The sequence below is a fragment of the Homarus americanus genome, unplaced genomic scaffold (genome assembly GCF_018991925.1).
Source record: "Homarus americanus isolate GMGI-L3 unplaced genomic scaffold, GMGI_Hamer_2.0 scaffold55640, whole genome shotgun sequence".
Taxonomy (NCBI): domain Eukaryota; kingdom Metazoa; phylum Arthropoda; class Malacostraca; order Decapoda; family Nephropidae; genus Homarus; species Homarus americanus.
In genome coordinates, this window is record NW_024713650.1 from 5,902,069 (window position 1) to 5,919,212 (window position 17,144).

General features: G+C 41.7%; 1 protein-coding gene across 1 annotated transcript in view; it reads left to right on the forward strand.

Annotated features, from left to right (window-relative positions):
• Window positions 1-756: 756 nt before the first annotated feature.
• Window positions 757-17,144, forward strand: part of LOC121874113 — a gene marked incomplete at its 5' end in the record, with an annotated part of 87,759 nt that continues 71,371 nt past the window's right edge. Inside the window, 2 exon segments of the mRNA XM_042378068.1 lie at window positions 757-963; window positions 3,371-3,454. Coding sequence (XP_042234002.1) covers window positions 757-963; window positions 3,371-3,454 — 291 coding nt within the window.

The following is a 17,144-nucleotide window of genomic DNA, read 5'->3' on the forward strand; positions in this document are numbered from 1 at the left end:
GGGTGGTAAGGATGCGTGGCCCAGTCACAGTCCGAAACGTCATATGATGTCAGCGGTAACGTAAGAGCGACCTAGTCTGCAGCTTGTCCGCGCCACTTCCCGCGTAAATTCAGGAATGCACCGCGTAACTAATAATTGGCGCGTCTGGACAGGTGCCACGTAAATGACCAACCGCGTATAAAAAATCCGCGTAAACCGAGACTTTATTGTATTTTGGTCGTAAATACGAATGAAATAAGGACGTAAACTGAATTGGGTCCTAAATTAACTTGGGTCTTAAATATGAAAAGTTGTTGGTCGAACCGTTGTTATCAGAGGCCTTACTGTATTGCCACAAGTTTATAACAACACAGTCAAGTCCAAGTGTGTATGTGAATCAAAAGACTCAGAGTGTTAGTTGGCATGTCATTTATTCTCTTGAATGTAACAGTAAGGGTTGGAGATTTGGTTTGAACAAAGTAAGAATACAGTACAGTACAGTATAGGGTTGGTTATTGTTGGTCATAATTAAAGAGGAAAGATGATGAGTAATATAACATGAAGAGGTCCAGTACTTACAGAGGAACAGTTCTGTGTGCGTGTGTGCATGTGCGTGCGTGAGTGAGTGATTGACTCTTACCTCAACATTACATAATCATTTTTGCCAGGATATTGTGCAGTGGTGTGATACCCTCAGTTAAACTTTACAGCTGGAGAGGTCAAGAGTTTGCTGACAACTCTTATGATGTTAATATTTACAGGTATATTTTCCTGCAGGTAAAGTGTGAGGACATAAATGTAAAGGAGGAACCAGAGGACTGGCCTAACACAGAGAGCAATGAGGAGTCACAGCTGTTCAGGTTTGCTGACCCAGGGTTGACGTACCTGGCCAACACGTCCACGTTACCTCTAGTGACTCAGGGCCAGGCAGGCCCCTTGGACCATCCTGCCCACCCAGTGCCTGGACCATCAGGATTACACTCTGTAAGTTGAGAGTGATGATGATGTAATGTTTTATATCAACACTTGGGGGGAAACATTAGTGGTGAATGAGTGTGGCAACATTTATGGTGGCAGTACAACTTTACATGGTAACTCTCTTCATACAGTATATATAGCCTTTCTCTTTGTGTGCCGACTAATATTATAGTATAGTAGTGAAGCTGGTGTATATGGGTACAGTACAGTACAGTAGAGTAGTACAGGTTCACAAACCTTTATCCGAAATTCCGAAAACGAAAAAGCTCTAAAAACCAAGTTTTTTGTGGGGCTTTATTTTTATTTATTTATTTATTTATTTATTTTTTAACAGGTATTAGCCCACCCGGGCATAAATCACTGACCCACATCGGGGCCTGGGGGCTAAAATGTAATAGTAATAATAATTATAATAATAATAATTATTCATAATAAATAAAAAATTTAATTAAAATACTGTACACCAAAATAAAATAATAATGATAACAATAATTATAATAGTAATAATAAAATATAATAAAATTAATAATAATAATAGTACAGTGGGGTATGCTATAACGAATGTAATTGGTTCCAGAACCTCGTTCGTTATAGCATACGTTCGTTATAGGATTAATCCGTTCCAGGCCCCCAAATACAACCACCTAACACTGAAAAAATTCTGTGGAAAATGTAAAAAATACGGTACTTTATCTTACCTTAGTGTTATTCAGCATGCAGGTACCCCTAAACACTGGCACATCACTATCACTTCCACTGGGAGTCTTGGCTTTAAGGTCCTCAAACAATTGTTTAGCCTTCTCACAAATTATAGCTTCACTAATGTTACCACCTGCCATTTCTTTCTCCTTTATCCACACTAAGAGTAAATTTTCCATCTCTTCAATCACATTACACTTTGCTTTGCTAAGTCTAAAGATTCCCTTTGCCACTTGCACAGTTTTTAACTCCTCTTTATTCTTCAAAATCGTACATATAGTCGATTTAGCCATCCCATATTCATCACTAAGTTTCGCAATGCTTCTTCCATTCTCACGTTTCTTTATAATTTCTTTCTTAGTTTCAAGGGTTATTAGCTTTCTCACTCGCTTTGGACGACTCATTGTTACAATTGTATACTTGTATAACAAAATAGTTATACAAATAACGCGAATTTCCTCATCAAAAGACGAAATTTCAACAATAACAGTGGTGCACTGGCTACACAATGAGACAAAGATGGCGCCTGACGCTCTTGTTGTGGGTCGCGGTACAACAATATTCATGCGCCAGGCGAAATAGTCCCGTATTCATCCACGTTCGTTGTAGGAGTTGCGTTCGTTATAGCATTCTCAATTTTATAGGTAAAACTGTTCGTTATAGGAATATTCGTAGTAGGATCCATTCGTTATAGCATACCCCACTGTAATAATAAAATATAATAAAATTAATAATAATAATAGTAATAATAAAATATAATAAAATTAATAATAATAATAATAATAGTAACAATAATACTGTAATGAAATAATAAGAACAATAAAGAAATACAAGAATGAAAAAAAAGATCAAAAGTGAGAAATGCGACCTAGAACCTATGAATTATTATTACAGTTATAATAATAATAATAATAATAATAATAATAATAATATTCCCCTCAGGCCCCAATGTGGGTCAGTGATCTATGCCTGGGTGGGCTTATAGAAAAAAAATTAAAAAAAATAAATAAATAAAAATAAAAACTAACCATTCTGAAAACCGAAAAATTCCGAAATCCGAAATGCCTCTGGCCCCAAGGATTTTGGATAAGGGATTGTCAACCTGTAATTCATCTGTGTTAAAAGGGGTATCCAGACTACAGCTCAGAACTCTTAATAACAAATTGTGTCGTAAAAGGTAAAGAAAAGGCTACCATGGCAGGTATGTGTTAACAAACCTGGAAGACTGTGTGCCAAGTTGAACCCAGCGAGGGAAAATGTTGGACTTACGGAGGGCATCACATGCTTGAGGAACACCCAGATATTAACACAACAACTTAGTGCAACATGATGCTTATCTCACCAACTATATGATGGAGCTTTTAAGTTGGGTGGGTCTACCAGCAGTGTGTTGGAAGCCTGGTGTCCACTTGTATCTGGGGAGAGATGGTGCTTATGACTGATGCACAAGGTCACAGTAAGAGTCAACGAGAAAGATCAAATAAAGGGAGAATATTTCTGTGTTTGGTTTGGATTCCAGTGAGTCTCTTAAGTAAATGATTTTTAGAATTTGATAGGTAAAACACACAAAGTTTAATTTAGTACCTGACCTTTAACTTAAATATAAAAAAAGATGGTTTTTAATGTAGTATTCCTTAAAGATTACAGTTATTGATATTTGGTAAGTGTGCACTTGTGTGTGTGGAAAGTGAGACCATAATGTACTTGTCCACAGGCAGTTGGTTGGGAGCACCAAACACTCACAGCTTCTGATGACTTTGTACAGTACCGAGACAGCCCCATTAAAGGAGTGAGTCAGGTGAGTACAGTACAGTAATACACAAACCTTATTTAATTTACTGACCGTCTACTGAGCTGCCAAAGATGTCCGCCACAGAACTTTTCTCGTACGTCAACCCCGATACTGTACGTGTTTCTCTCTAGGCAGTTAATATGTCTCCCCTTCAGATAATTATATTTAACCGGTTGTCTGTGCTCAACTCATTCCAGACTTAGTCAATGTTTTGTGTTGGTAGTTGAGCAGATCATCTGGTGTTGTCAGATGTGAAGATGTGCAGTACAAATGATACATAGAAACTGGTGTCTTGTTTCCCTTGCTGAAGCTAATACAGGTACTCCCCCACCCGCACTTACGACCTGCCTGTTGTACCAAAATTTGGTCAAATTATGTATTTTTGAGTCCCAAAGTCAGTACACAGACAAAATTTTCATCTGTTATTCACTTTAAAATGGCTGGCAAGCTTAAAATTGAGTGTTTTGTGGTGCTGAGAAGAAAAAGAGACCCAAATTTTCGATTTTCTGTGTTATTTAAGCATTTCCGACTTATGACCTGGATGTCGGTCCCTAGCCCCGCCGTAAGTCGGGGAGCAGCTGTACAGTGTATCTGATACATTAGTGATACTCTTGACCTCTCTTATCCTTTTTGGTCATTTTTAATTTCTTTCTTGTCATTTGGAAATGAATTATGATGTAACAAAAGATTTTTCACACACTACCTTGACTCACCATGAGGGCTATATCAGAACTCCATAACTTTAGTAGTAACTAAACTTTGGATTTAGTGCTTCATTTTCGTCACACAAACTATGAAAACAAGGTAAGTTCCTAGCAGGTAAATAATTCATTGCAGCAGTTTGGTAAAGACATTCAGTTCACAAATGATGTTGAGACCTTGCATGTGAAACAGCCTCCAGGAGTCTTACTTTACTGTGTTTGTCTGCTTGTAACCCACTCACAGCTCACTATTATAATGTTCTTGTGTACTTGCATGAAAAAAAAAATTATTCTCTGTAGAACCAAGAAAAACAATATTTTATTACATACAGTATTACACTAAAGGTCCAGTGGTGTGACTAGATGTCCACTTTTCTGGTAAGATGGTTTATGGTACAAGTCAGCTGTGCACTGCTCCGTCCTCTTTATCATCATTATTGTCAATGTTTTACAACTATTTACCTTGCTTGTGCAGCTGTTCATGCTACACAGTCACTCATGTTGGGATCTTAACTAAGGTCATGTGTTAAAACCTCTCCCCATGTCATTCTTGGCCTACCCCTGGCTCTCCTCCCCTCCATATTCTTGACCTGCTCCTGGCTCTCCTCCCCTCCACATTCTTGACCTACCCCTGGCTCTCCACCCCTCCACATTCTTGACCTACCCCTGGTTCTCCTCCCCTCCACATTCTTGACCTACCCCTGGCTCTCCTCCCTCCACATTCTTGACCTACCCCTGGCTCTCCTCCCTCCACATTCTTGACCTACCCCTGGCTCTCCTCCCCTCCACACTCTTGACCTATCCCTGGCTCACCCTGACCTCCACATTCTGACCTACCCCTGCTCTCCTCCCCTCCACATTCTTTGACCTACCCCTGGCTCTCCTCCCTCCACACTCTTGACCTATCCCTGGCTCACCTGACCTCTACATTCTTGACCTACCCCTGGCTCTCTCCCCTTCACATTCTTGACCTACCCCTGGCTCTCCTCCCCTCCACATTCTTGACCTACCCCTTGCTCTCCTCCCCTCCACATTCTTGACCTACCCCTGGCTCTCCTCCCCTCCACATTCTTGACCTACCCCTGGCTCTCCTCCCCTCCACATTCTTGACCTACCCCTGGCTCACCTGACCTCCACATTTAGGTTCATGCATCTCTTGACCTAAGTGATGTCACCCATTCTCTCCACATCCACCTCACCATTCTCAACCTGCCTCTATGCAGGACGTCACCAGTACTCTCACTCTCCAGCTGCCCTCTTAGCTGTCAACAGAGCCTCCTGTCTTTCAGTGTCACATTACACATCCACCTCACCATTCTCATTTCAGCTCGCTCAAGTCTACTTATATCATCTCTAACTGCCTTTGTTTCACTGCCAAACAGCATCACACTTTTCATGCCATTTTCATACATCTTTACTTTCACATAAAGAAAAAAATAGAAATTTTTCATTTCATGCACAATATTTTCATTTTGTTTCATGTACTGTATGTTGCATCACTTATTACACCAAGACAACAAACATGTGCATCATTTTCCAGGAAACACATGCAGGTAATCCAGGATTTATGATAATCCAAAGTTACAACATTTTTGCCTCATGCTTTGATTTGTGTACGAAAAAAAGACTTACATTTTATTGTTGCATTTTGTAATTGTTTTGGCAACACCAGAAGACGGTAAGGTGGTGACACAGGTGCCTCAGGTCTACCTGTACTGGACCTGGTCATCTTATAAACTAGAGCTAACATACAGTACAGCACAGCACAGCACAGCACAGTACAGTACAGTACAGTACAGTATTAAGAGTGGTTGAGTTACATACCTGTAGTGTGTTGAGTAACCATGAGTGAGGGTAAGACATTCACTTAAGGTGCAGTATTATGACTGTCGGAACACTCATGTGTTTAGTATCCCACAGTTTAATCTCAAATCAGTGAGGAAACATCTCAATATGTTCGTAAGTAGAAGTGCTCCTGATGTGCTCCTCTACTTACGAACGAGTTACGTTCCTGAGGCTTGTTTGTAAGTCCAACTTTACTCCTGTAGATACCAAACATATTGTAAAAAATGAAAAGATTATGGATATTTAGTACAGCTATACCCTTTAATACAGCCTTAAAACCTGGCTCTTTCTTCTCCTCTTAGGTAATGTTTGTTTTATCTGGAATTTTCTTCAAAATAATCCAGTCTCATCCACATTAAACACTTGTTCTGGCAGGTAACCCCCCTCAGTGATGATGTTTGTATCTCTGAAAGTTTGTAAGTTGAACGTTCTTAAGTAGAGGAGCACCTGTATACCTTCGCCAGTCACTGGTTTGTGATTCACAATTTTGATGATTCGCGGTGAGCAGATGGTAGCTATGGTGGCTAGCCTGGGAGCCTTTTCCTGCAGCACAACGAGTCACCCCACGCAGCATCTGGTGTTGTACTCTTAAACCTTTTCTGTTTCTGTGTGAAAATGGTCCCTAAAAGACTGCCTAGTGTCAGTGCTAGTGATGCTAGTGGAGTGAAACATAAATGGCAGAAGTCGGTGATGACCCTGACAAAGAAAATATAATTATTAGACAAGTTAAAAGAGGGGATGAGTGCTGCCGTGACTGGTTGGTTGGTTGTTCGGTATAGGTATACTGTACAGTAGTGCACTAAGGTAGTATAAGTTGCTATTTACAGTTTTGCCTATTCCTGGGAACCTAACCCTCACTAATAACAAGGGTCTACTGTATATGGAAGTCATATCTCTGTTAGTCAGAATCCCTCAAACCCAGAACTCTCCAATAGCCAGAATTGAAATCGGTTGAAAATTTTCTGGGAAAACTCTCTCCATTCCGGTTCTATGAATGAGTTACGAGGGTGAAAATCGGCGGCATTTCCTGAAAAATTCCGTGAAGGTTCTGAGGAAATCTCTCCTAACCTCTTCGTTCTGGACCTGGAAATAAATTTTCCAAGAGTTCCGAGAGATTGCATCATGCTCCAATGGGTCCCTACGTGCCAGGCGAGTGGGCGGAACAGCTGCTTGGATTGCATAGTTCATATTTCACTGCCATTATAGATGTTTGTTCCCTCACTAGCTGCTGTTTTTGTGTACCAGGTCACATTTGGCCAAGAATGCAATAAGTGTTAAACACTGGAGCACCTTACCTTTCATCTTTATTCAAGACATCTTCAGGTCATTAGATCCACTAATCCTTCACCTGACAATGGGTGACCTGATATTGCATCAGGTCAGGTCAGTAAAATGAGACCCACTAATCTCCTACCACACCTCCACCACAACTGTTAAGACATAAAAAGTGATTACAGTTACATATTACGTTCAGCAGAGCGGACAGTGTGCCAACTGTAAGCTCAAGACGACACCATCTGCTGGTCAGTACAGTTCAGTAATGCCTCGATAAATCAGACTTCAATATACAGCAATTCCTTGTTTTTGGACTCGTCAGGTGCTCTGGTCACCAGAAATACTGTATTAAAAATATTATCTAAGTACATGTTTTAAGAAATGGGGAAACTAAAAAAGAAAATCTTAATAAATGAACCAGACTTACTTATTACTGTACAGAGGTCTAATGAAATTTGTTGTAGGCCTACTGAGAGCTAAGACACTGTGAGCAGGCTGGGGCTGATCAGGTGTTGCCACATTCATCAGGTTTATTGATTCAGTAATATATTATCACATGATTGGCCTCTTATGGTTCATTAATATAACATCTTCAGTAATAGACAAAGTCAAAGGATAAGCTTTATTGGGAGGTATTCACCCGGGATGTGTTGTCAGCAGACCAGCTTACAACAGGGGTCACTATAACACACTGCAGTATATATAGTGTTTGTAGTGAACACAACAGGGGTCACTATAACACACTGCAGTATATATAGTGTTTGTAGTGAACACAACAGGGGTCACTATAACACACTGCAGTATATATAGTGTTTGTAGTGAACACAACAGGGGTCACTATAACACACTGCAGTATATATAGTGTTTGTAGTGAACACAACAGGGGTCACTATAACACACTGCAGTATATATAGTGTTTGTAGTGAACACAACAGGGGTCACTATAGTAGTGACACAACAGGGGTCACTATAACACACTGCAGTATATATAGTGTTTGTAGTGAACACAACAGGGGTCACTATAACACACTGCAGTATATATAGTGTTTGTAGTGAACACAACAGGGGTCACTATAACACACTGCAGTATATATAGTGTTTGTAGTGAACACAACAGGGGTCACTATAACACACTGCAGTGTTTGTAGTGAACATACCTTCCTAACAATGTTATTAACTACCCTTGAGTGTTATATGATGACTCAACTGATATATGAATAAATCAGACTATGCTAATGTATAATACTATCATGTACAATATTACTTATTAAGTGGTGATAAATACACTACTATAGTATTTATTAAGTGGTGATAAATACACTACTATAGTATTTATTAAGTGGTGATAAATACACTACTATAGTATTTATTAAGTGGTGATAAATACACTACTATAGTATTTATTAAGTGGTGATAAATACACTACAGTATTGTACTAAGTGGTGAAGACAGACATTGTGGTAAGCATGAGTGGTGAAGGAGCTAACCCTGTAAGCTGTTTGTCCTTTGTAAACAATGGCTCATGGTGTTAAGTGTGGGATTCTTTGTTCTGGAAAGTTGATTCTTGTTTAGAATTTATTCAGGATCATTATGGTACCAAATTCATCTCTCTAGAACAGATGCTGACAATAAAACTTTATACACTTTAGCTAGCCATAAATATCTTCGCTGGTGTTTGTGGTCTAAATGTATTGGGAGAGTGTTTGTCCGTGTGAGATGAGATGTGTAGATGGGAAGACTTTCCCTAGCACCCAGAAATACTCCAGGGATGAGTGATAGTGTCTGTCCATGTAAGATGTGTAGTTTACACTCTGGGAAACTCTTCCCAGTGCTGTCTCACTCGGCTCTATTTAAGCCTCGTGCCCCAAAATACTGTAGCTGATGGCCTGAATCATATAGATTTCTTGTTTTTATACAGTATATAATATATATCAGGGGGTCCCTGACTTACGAATGCCTGCTGATACGAACGAGGTTAAACTTGAAATTTACAGTACGGTATTTTATTTACCTGATGATTTATCGTTTATTTTCATTTACAGTTGGTCCTCATATTACGCGGTCCCGCATTCCGCGTTTCACCGTTAACGCGGTGCCTTGCCAGAACCTAACATTCTTACATTCCGCGGTCGCGAACGCCATTACGCGGAGAGTGTCCGGCGCGACGCTATTTTTAGATTTTCCCCACGCGCCACGCGCCACCCGCCCGCCCGCCTGCCTGCCTCTCCCTCCCTCCTCCTCCCTCCGCTTGGGCAAGCGGCGCGGTAAGGTTGCGCAGTGTGTGTCTTTGTTGCGTTATCACTGATGTCATATGACGTATCAGACCTGTGATTGGCCATGCATCCCTACCCTCCTCTGCTGCTAGCTGTAATTGGCTTAAAGTATTATGACGTGTCCACCCGGGGGAGGGAGGGAGGGAGGAAAGACGACGCTTGACCTAGCCGCGGCAGTTTCATCCCTCAAGGCCACTCCGTGTAAACCCGCATCCATTGTTCCGTAAAATGGCTTCCGCCGGACCACCACCCCCAGAGAAAAACTTTTCCTTACCTGCAAAGCATAACAGATTTCTTCACCCGCAACCCACCACAGCCAGCCCAAGCCAGTGATAGTGACAGTGAAGTTGACTTTGAGGGATTTGTCAGGGAAGCCCTGACAACTGTAAGTGACAGTGATGATGATTCACCTAGTAATGGTGATTCACCTGAGGGCCAGTAATCTGCCCTCTGCCTCGGAACCAGCCTCCATCCCCGTATGCCGACCCATCTCTTCTACTACCGTAAGTGTTACACAAAATTTTTAGTTTTCTAACCTAACCTTTATTTTTCCTATGTTAACCTTTATCTTTCCTAACCTAACCTCTTCTATATTACTTGTTTTTTCATACCATCATAAAGTTAAGATAAAATTTTTACTACAACATAGTTGTGTGTCGTCAAAAAGTGGAGTTTGGGGATCGGCCTGGACTCCATTTCAATTAATCCCATATGTTATGTTGTTCACTTTACGCTTTCCTCACTTTCCGCGGGACCCTCCGGGTTACATTAACCGCGTAATATGAGGACCAACTGTACTGTATTTTGTCATTCCATTTCTTCTCCAGTGGGATTTTAAACATTGTTCTGTAAGTCTAGTGTGCACTTAGCATGTGTTCCGACTTACGTACATTTCCAACTTAAGAACGTCTTCAGGAAGGGAACCCGTTCGTAACCCGGGGACTCCCTGTACTGTATATTGATAAACTATTGAGGATTATTTTGATAAAACAAAATAATATATATAACTTAATTAGAACTGATTTATAAAGTCTGGTATAAACATTTCTTATGGTTTTTTATAAAAGAATAGAGTTCCACCATTATAGTGTGGTGAAATATTTTGTTTAAGGATTTTTTAAAACCAATACATCTTTGTCACTCAATTACAACAGGTGCCATAGATGAAAGTTCAAACACTTTATAGTAAATATTTTTGTTGAAGGCTGCAGCCTGATATACTGTACGGTACTGGTAGAATGATACAAAGTGGAAGTGTGTTTCTTTTGGTGTACTGTACATTATTACAGCACTGTAGTATGTCTGTTGATGAAAAATGGAATTACATAGTACTGTACTGTACTTATTAATTATTAAAGTTTTATAAAGTGGTTAAATTTATGAAGTGGTTGAATCTTGAGGCAGGTGGTGATTGTACGACTCACACAATGTTCGCCACTAAAGGTGGGGCGAACGTTAAGTTTTCACTGCTAATTTCATTGACCATATTATTAAAGCCCAAAGTGAGGCCTGCTCCACCATCCCCGACCTCTGAGCTGTAATTTAATATTTTTGTCGCCCCCCATGGGTGTCTGACACCCGGAGTAGAACGTGTTGGCAAATGTGGTAATAAGTGCAGGAGCTCGTGGGTATCCTGATCAAGACATCGCTGTGTATTTTTGTGCTAATTCCCTGAAATAGAAATAGAAATAAAATGAAAAGTCACTCGAGAAATGTGAACTGATGTAAGTGAACTCGTAAAAAGTAATTAAGACTCCTTAAATATCGTGTGAATTATTGTATATTGTTTTTTATGAACACAAGTTTACCGTCCAAGGCTTGGCAAGACACACACTCACTGCTTGGCCACCGAGGGCAAGCTGTCCGACAATTCTTGAAGTGATCATATATTATAATACAGTATTTTGAAACTAACGGTGAAATATGAAACATGTTATAATATAATAATTATAATACAGTGGGTGTATTTTGAGGATACAACAGAGCCACTTAATGAACCATAACCAGAACATGGTAACACCTCTATGGGAAGTCTTTTGAACTATATGAGTCTCCAAGTTGGTTATGATAATTACATGACCAGTAAGAAGCAGCGATTTACATGTAAATAATGTATGTACAGTACTAGCAGCTTTTATTACTGTATTATTATCGTTATTATTATTATTATTATTATTATTATTATTATTATTATTATTATTATTATTATTATTATTATTGTAGTATGTACAGCAGAACTTCTATAAATTGGACTAAATGGGGAAGACCCCAGTCTGAAAAATGCGAAAGTTCGAGAAAAAGTGAATCTATGAGGGGAGGGAGATAACACTGCTTATCTGAACTGTTTAAAGGAAATCATTTGTTATAATGTATAACAAAGTTATAAAAAGAATATTACATCAACAATAAAAAAATCTGAAGTAGAACTAACTCTCTGGGGTTCAAAATGAAACATAAGTCTGGTTGTCAACAATTGTTCTCACCGAGATGATTGTTACGTACTGTAAAGTGTTATGTGTCAGTAACTTCAAAATTTAGCCTTTGAATGAAGATAAAACTGAATACTGTAATTGTTTTCTGTATGTATGTAAATAAACACACAACTTATATCACTCAGTATATTATAGTCCACCCTAGTAAGACCGCTATCTTTATTATGGTCCAAAATAGTAAATAATAAAATACTCTAATGTGGCTTAGAAAAAAAATACATAAACTATAATTTTGTAATTGTAATTGTAACAGTTTATTTAGCCAGAAAAACACAGATGCAGAGTGGATAATAATAACAATATTAACATGGCTGAGCCAGTTGAGAACCTGAGCTCTCTTTGAGTCACCTGATGTATACTATACATTTATCTCAAGGAAGTATTATGTAACATTTAGTATCATCTGCAATAGCACAATAGCATGGTGGTAATAAGTACACCTCATAGTGTTACCACGGTTATCACTTCAATGTTTATTGATTTTATTATTATTTATCATTTTTATTTATTTTTTTGTATTTATTTATTTTTATTTTTTTATTTATTTATACATACATATACACATTGAAGATCATAGGTGTGTGTGCGGGTGGGTGTGAAAGCAGTGAACTGTACTACCGGTATGTGGCTGACTAACCAGCCTCCCTCTCTCCCATGTGATGGTACCACCACCACCATTTTTTTTTTAATAGGTGGCCTCCAGCCTCCCACAATAACCACACCTTCGCCGCCATTTTATTACCTTAATATTAACTATCCTAATACATAAGTAGCTATCCTAGCTGTGTTAGGTTAGTTGAGCCGCAGATCTATGCAGCATTCTGTGACTGTTGCCTCATAGTCAATATCTGCGACTGTTGTCGGCTTTGGGGCCGATGCTCTCGTTCCCATGAGGCAGAGCAAAGCAGACCTAAGGAGAGAGAAGGACAGTCGATATCTCATCCAGGCTGTAACATAACTTCTGGGCTGCTGCTTCTGTTCGGAGATCACCTCCGTGAGTCTGGCGTAGAAACATCTTGCACTTGGTCCCATCCCACCAGAGGTTGTGAACACTAGAGGAGTGAAGCTGCCTTGATCAATGTTTTGAATTCTCTCCCCATATGCCCTTATCTTGTCGTTCTCGTTCCTCCTGTGTGCAGCATCGAGAGCTAAGTTACGGTGACAAGCGGCCATGGGATAAAAAATCCTGTTTTTGGAGAAGGCTCGCTGTCCCCGCGTCCAGAATCCTTGAGCACTGACGTCAACACGGGCTTCGTTGGACATGTTTGAAGTTCTATGTTGGAAATTCTCACCGTCCAAAGGAAGGAGGGTCGGTTCTACCCTGACATCCCGACAGATTTCCTTCAACATATTTGATGTGAGGTCCCTTACTTCGTCGTACCTCATGCATATGATTTATGAAGCCCCCTTTCTTGCACACCATGGCGTGATCGACGTAATAGGAAGAGCCACACACGCATTGGGAGGGCAAACCTTCTATTGGCCGACCGTACCTTAGAGCAATGACATCTGTGAATTCTTGTTTATTAAGGATGAAGCCTTTTGCCCTTATCGGTAACGTAGTTAGCCAGTTCGAGGCGCCCACCTCCTGTGCTATAGCTACTACTACTGCTGCTACTGCTCCTTGAGTATGATGATCATCCAGCTATGATACAATTACAGTCGACCCTCGTTAATTCGGACCCCTTTAATCCGGATTTCGGATAATTCGGACGAAATCTGAACTAAGCGAGGGACTGTCCGTATCAAATTTCTGGTTCTGGGATTGTCCGATAGATGGCTCGCGCGCCAGACCGCCAGTCATTGTTGACTTAGCGCCATATTCGAGTATCAGTGTTGTGTTGCCCTGCAATTTTCGTTGATATTTCAGTGAATAGGGATCTTTTAGCCTTGTATTTTACATCATGTCTTCAAGGGGGAGTAATACGCTGAAGAGGAAGTATGTGACCCTTTCTGTGAACCAGAAACTGGAACTTATAAAGAAGTTAGAGGCTGGTGCTTCGGTGGCTAGAGTTTGTGATGAGTATGGTGTTAAAAAGCAAACAGTTTCGGACATATGCAAGGCTAAGGACAAACTCACTGCATTTTCTTTGAAATATAATGCAATATTGTGCAATATTAACCCCTAAATCGGTTAATTCGGACAATCGGCTAAAACGGACACCCTTCCCCCCTATTAGTCCGTCTTAACGAGGGTCGACTGTATATGAGTTATTAGGGAAATCACCCAGGTTGGTGAGTTTTGAGGTGACTAAAGAGGCCGATACGGGACCGGCAGGGTCGTTCACATTCATTGCACATGTGGAGGGCTGCATCTAGTGCGGGAGGGGCTGTGGCAATGTCTTTCCGGAGTTGGCGCTTGCCTGCCTCAGCATGCAGTCGGGCTAACTCGAAAGTATTGACACCGTCTTGTGTGGTGCTCCTCCAAGCATTACAGTGTGGAGTAATCGTCTCCCAGGTGAGGGGGTCGATTTGGCACTTTTTCAGGTTTGTTTTAAGACTATCCTTATACAATAAGTCCTCGCTTAACGTTGTTTCGGTATTACGTCGCTGAACTTTAGAGACCAAAAACTTGTTTAATGTCCCGGTGATCCAATACTTCAACGTTTTGCGTCGTCACGGACTTCTTTCTAAGGCGCATCACCCGCTCTTGTCTGGCGGCGCTACGCACTCTCGGCTTGGCGCGCTGCACTCACTCGCAGAATGTCACAGCGTCCCCAAGCGACGCCAAGCCAGTCTCTGTTACGATTTCACATCATTCGTGTCTGCTTAAGTGCTTTTGCTCTAAAACTGTACTATAACCATTCGAAATGGCTTCCAAGCACCCATCAAGTGCTACTAATGCTAGTGTAGTGAAGAGGCAACGTAAGACTGTTACCCTGGCTACAAAAATGGATGTATTAGCCTGTTTTGAAAAAGGGAACGTGCTGTGGACATAGCCACTGTGCTGGGTGTAACCCCCACAACAGTGCTTACTATCAGGACCAATGCTGACAAGATTAAGGCTGGAAGTGGTTCTACTCTGAGTGCTACTAAGACAACTCGTACTAGAAGCACTGTGATAAAAAAGGTGGAAAAGATGCTGGCTATGGAGGACCAGAATCAATGCAATGCCCTTGTGAACCTTATGGTTATCCAGCATAAGGCCTGATCCTTGTTTGACAACTTAAAGGCAGAAGAGGGTGAAGGATCGAAGGAAGAGACCTTTACGGCCAGCCAAGGATGGGGCAGCAGAGGGTGAAGGATCGAAGGAAGAGACCTTTACGGCCAGCCAAGGATGGGGCAGCAGAGGGTGAAGGATCGAAGGAAGAGACCTTTACGGCCAGCCAAGGATGGTTTCAACAATTTAACCGTCGGTTTAACTTACACAAAATAAAGATGACTGGTGAAGCTGCTAGATCAGATACGGTTGCTGCCGAGACGTTCACGCCAGAATTCAAACGGATTATCCAGGAAGGAGGCTACTCACCGAAGCAAGTGAGACTGGTCTCTTTTGGAGGAGGATGCCTGAGAGGACCTATATCTCCAAGGAGGAGAAAAGAGCGCCAGGTTTTAAAGTGGCAAAAGACCGCTTGACGCTGCTGCTTGGCGCGAACTACCAAGAGGATGGCAGAAGTGTTCAACAGGATCCAGCAAGGTATGCAAATGCTTCTAGATGTCGACCCAAACAGAGAACGTAGCTCAAAGGTTCATTGATGACAGTCTTGGTTGTTACACTGAGATGTATAAGGAGAAGAAGAAGAGTAGCACCAAGCTGTCAACACTGGATTAATTTGTTCGCTGCGGGACGACAGGAGCAGCTTCTTCACAACAGCTGGCAGCCGAGGAGGAGCAGCCAGCAGCCGAGGAGGAGCAACCAGTGGCGGAGGAGGAGCAACCAGTGGCGGAGGAGGAGCAACCAGTGGCGGAGGAACCCCAGTCAGAGCAGGAGGAGGAGGAGGAGGAGGAGGAGGAGGAGGAGGAGGAGGCAGCCACAGTCTCAGTGACTCACCACCCTCCTCCTCCCTCCCACCTCCTCCCTCCTCCTCCCACCCTCCTCCTCCCTCCCTCCTCCTCTCCCACCCTCCTCCTCCCCTCCCACCCTCCTCCTCTCCCACCTTCCTCCTCCTCCCCTCCACTACCCACCACACACCCGCTCTACCACCTCCGCCCATCAGTGAGTACCAATACAAACTTAGTACTGTAGTTCTATATACTATTCTCTATATAAATGGCAATGATTTTCTGTATATGTAATGTATTTCATGGGTCAAAGGGAGGCTGGGGAACGTAACTCCCGTATTCTATCTATTTCTTATGGGGAAAATTGATCCGCTTAACGTTGTTTCGTATAACATCGCATTTTTAGGAACATAACCCCGACGTTAAGCGAGGACTTACTGTACTTTTTCAGTTGCCCGCCGGCGTTACGTTTACTATTCGTTAGGTGACTGTAAAGTAGCTGCTTTGGCAGTCTACTGTCGTCCATATGGGTAACATGGCCAGCCCAATGTAGTTGTTGATGGATAATGGTAGCCTAAGTGCTCCTACGGTTCGTGTCAGCGAGAATACTGGCATTTGTTCTCTTGTCTTCCTGGCGAACTCGGAGGATGGAACGTAGACTACGTTGGTGAAAGTTTTCAAGTGCCTTGAGGTGCCTCCTGTATGTGACCCATGTCTCGCTGCCATATAGCAGGGTGGGGAGGACCACTGCTCGATATACGTGTAACTTTGTAGATAATTTCAGCTCCCTACAGCTGAAGATACGGGTACAAAGTCTGCCAAAGGCTTGAGATGCACATCTGATCCGATGCTGAATCTCTTCATCGATGTCCGCGGTGGTGGACAGGTGGAAGCCGAGATACTGAAAGTGGGTAACATTAGAGAGGGTAGTACTGTTCAGCTGGATGGATGGTGGAGGTGTGGCGTGGCTGACCCAGGGGCTGGCTGAAAGAGAATCTGAGTCTTATGTACATTCACCTCAAGGCCGAAGTGTACAGTACGCATCTTCATAGGTGTTCAGGATCTCCTGTAGGTTGTGTTCAGTGTGAGCAACAAGGGTAAGGTCGTCTGCATACTGAAGTTCAGTAATGGAAGCGGCCGACATCTTTGTATCCGGTACTGGATGTTC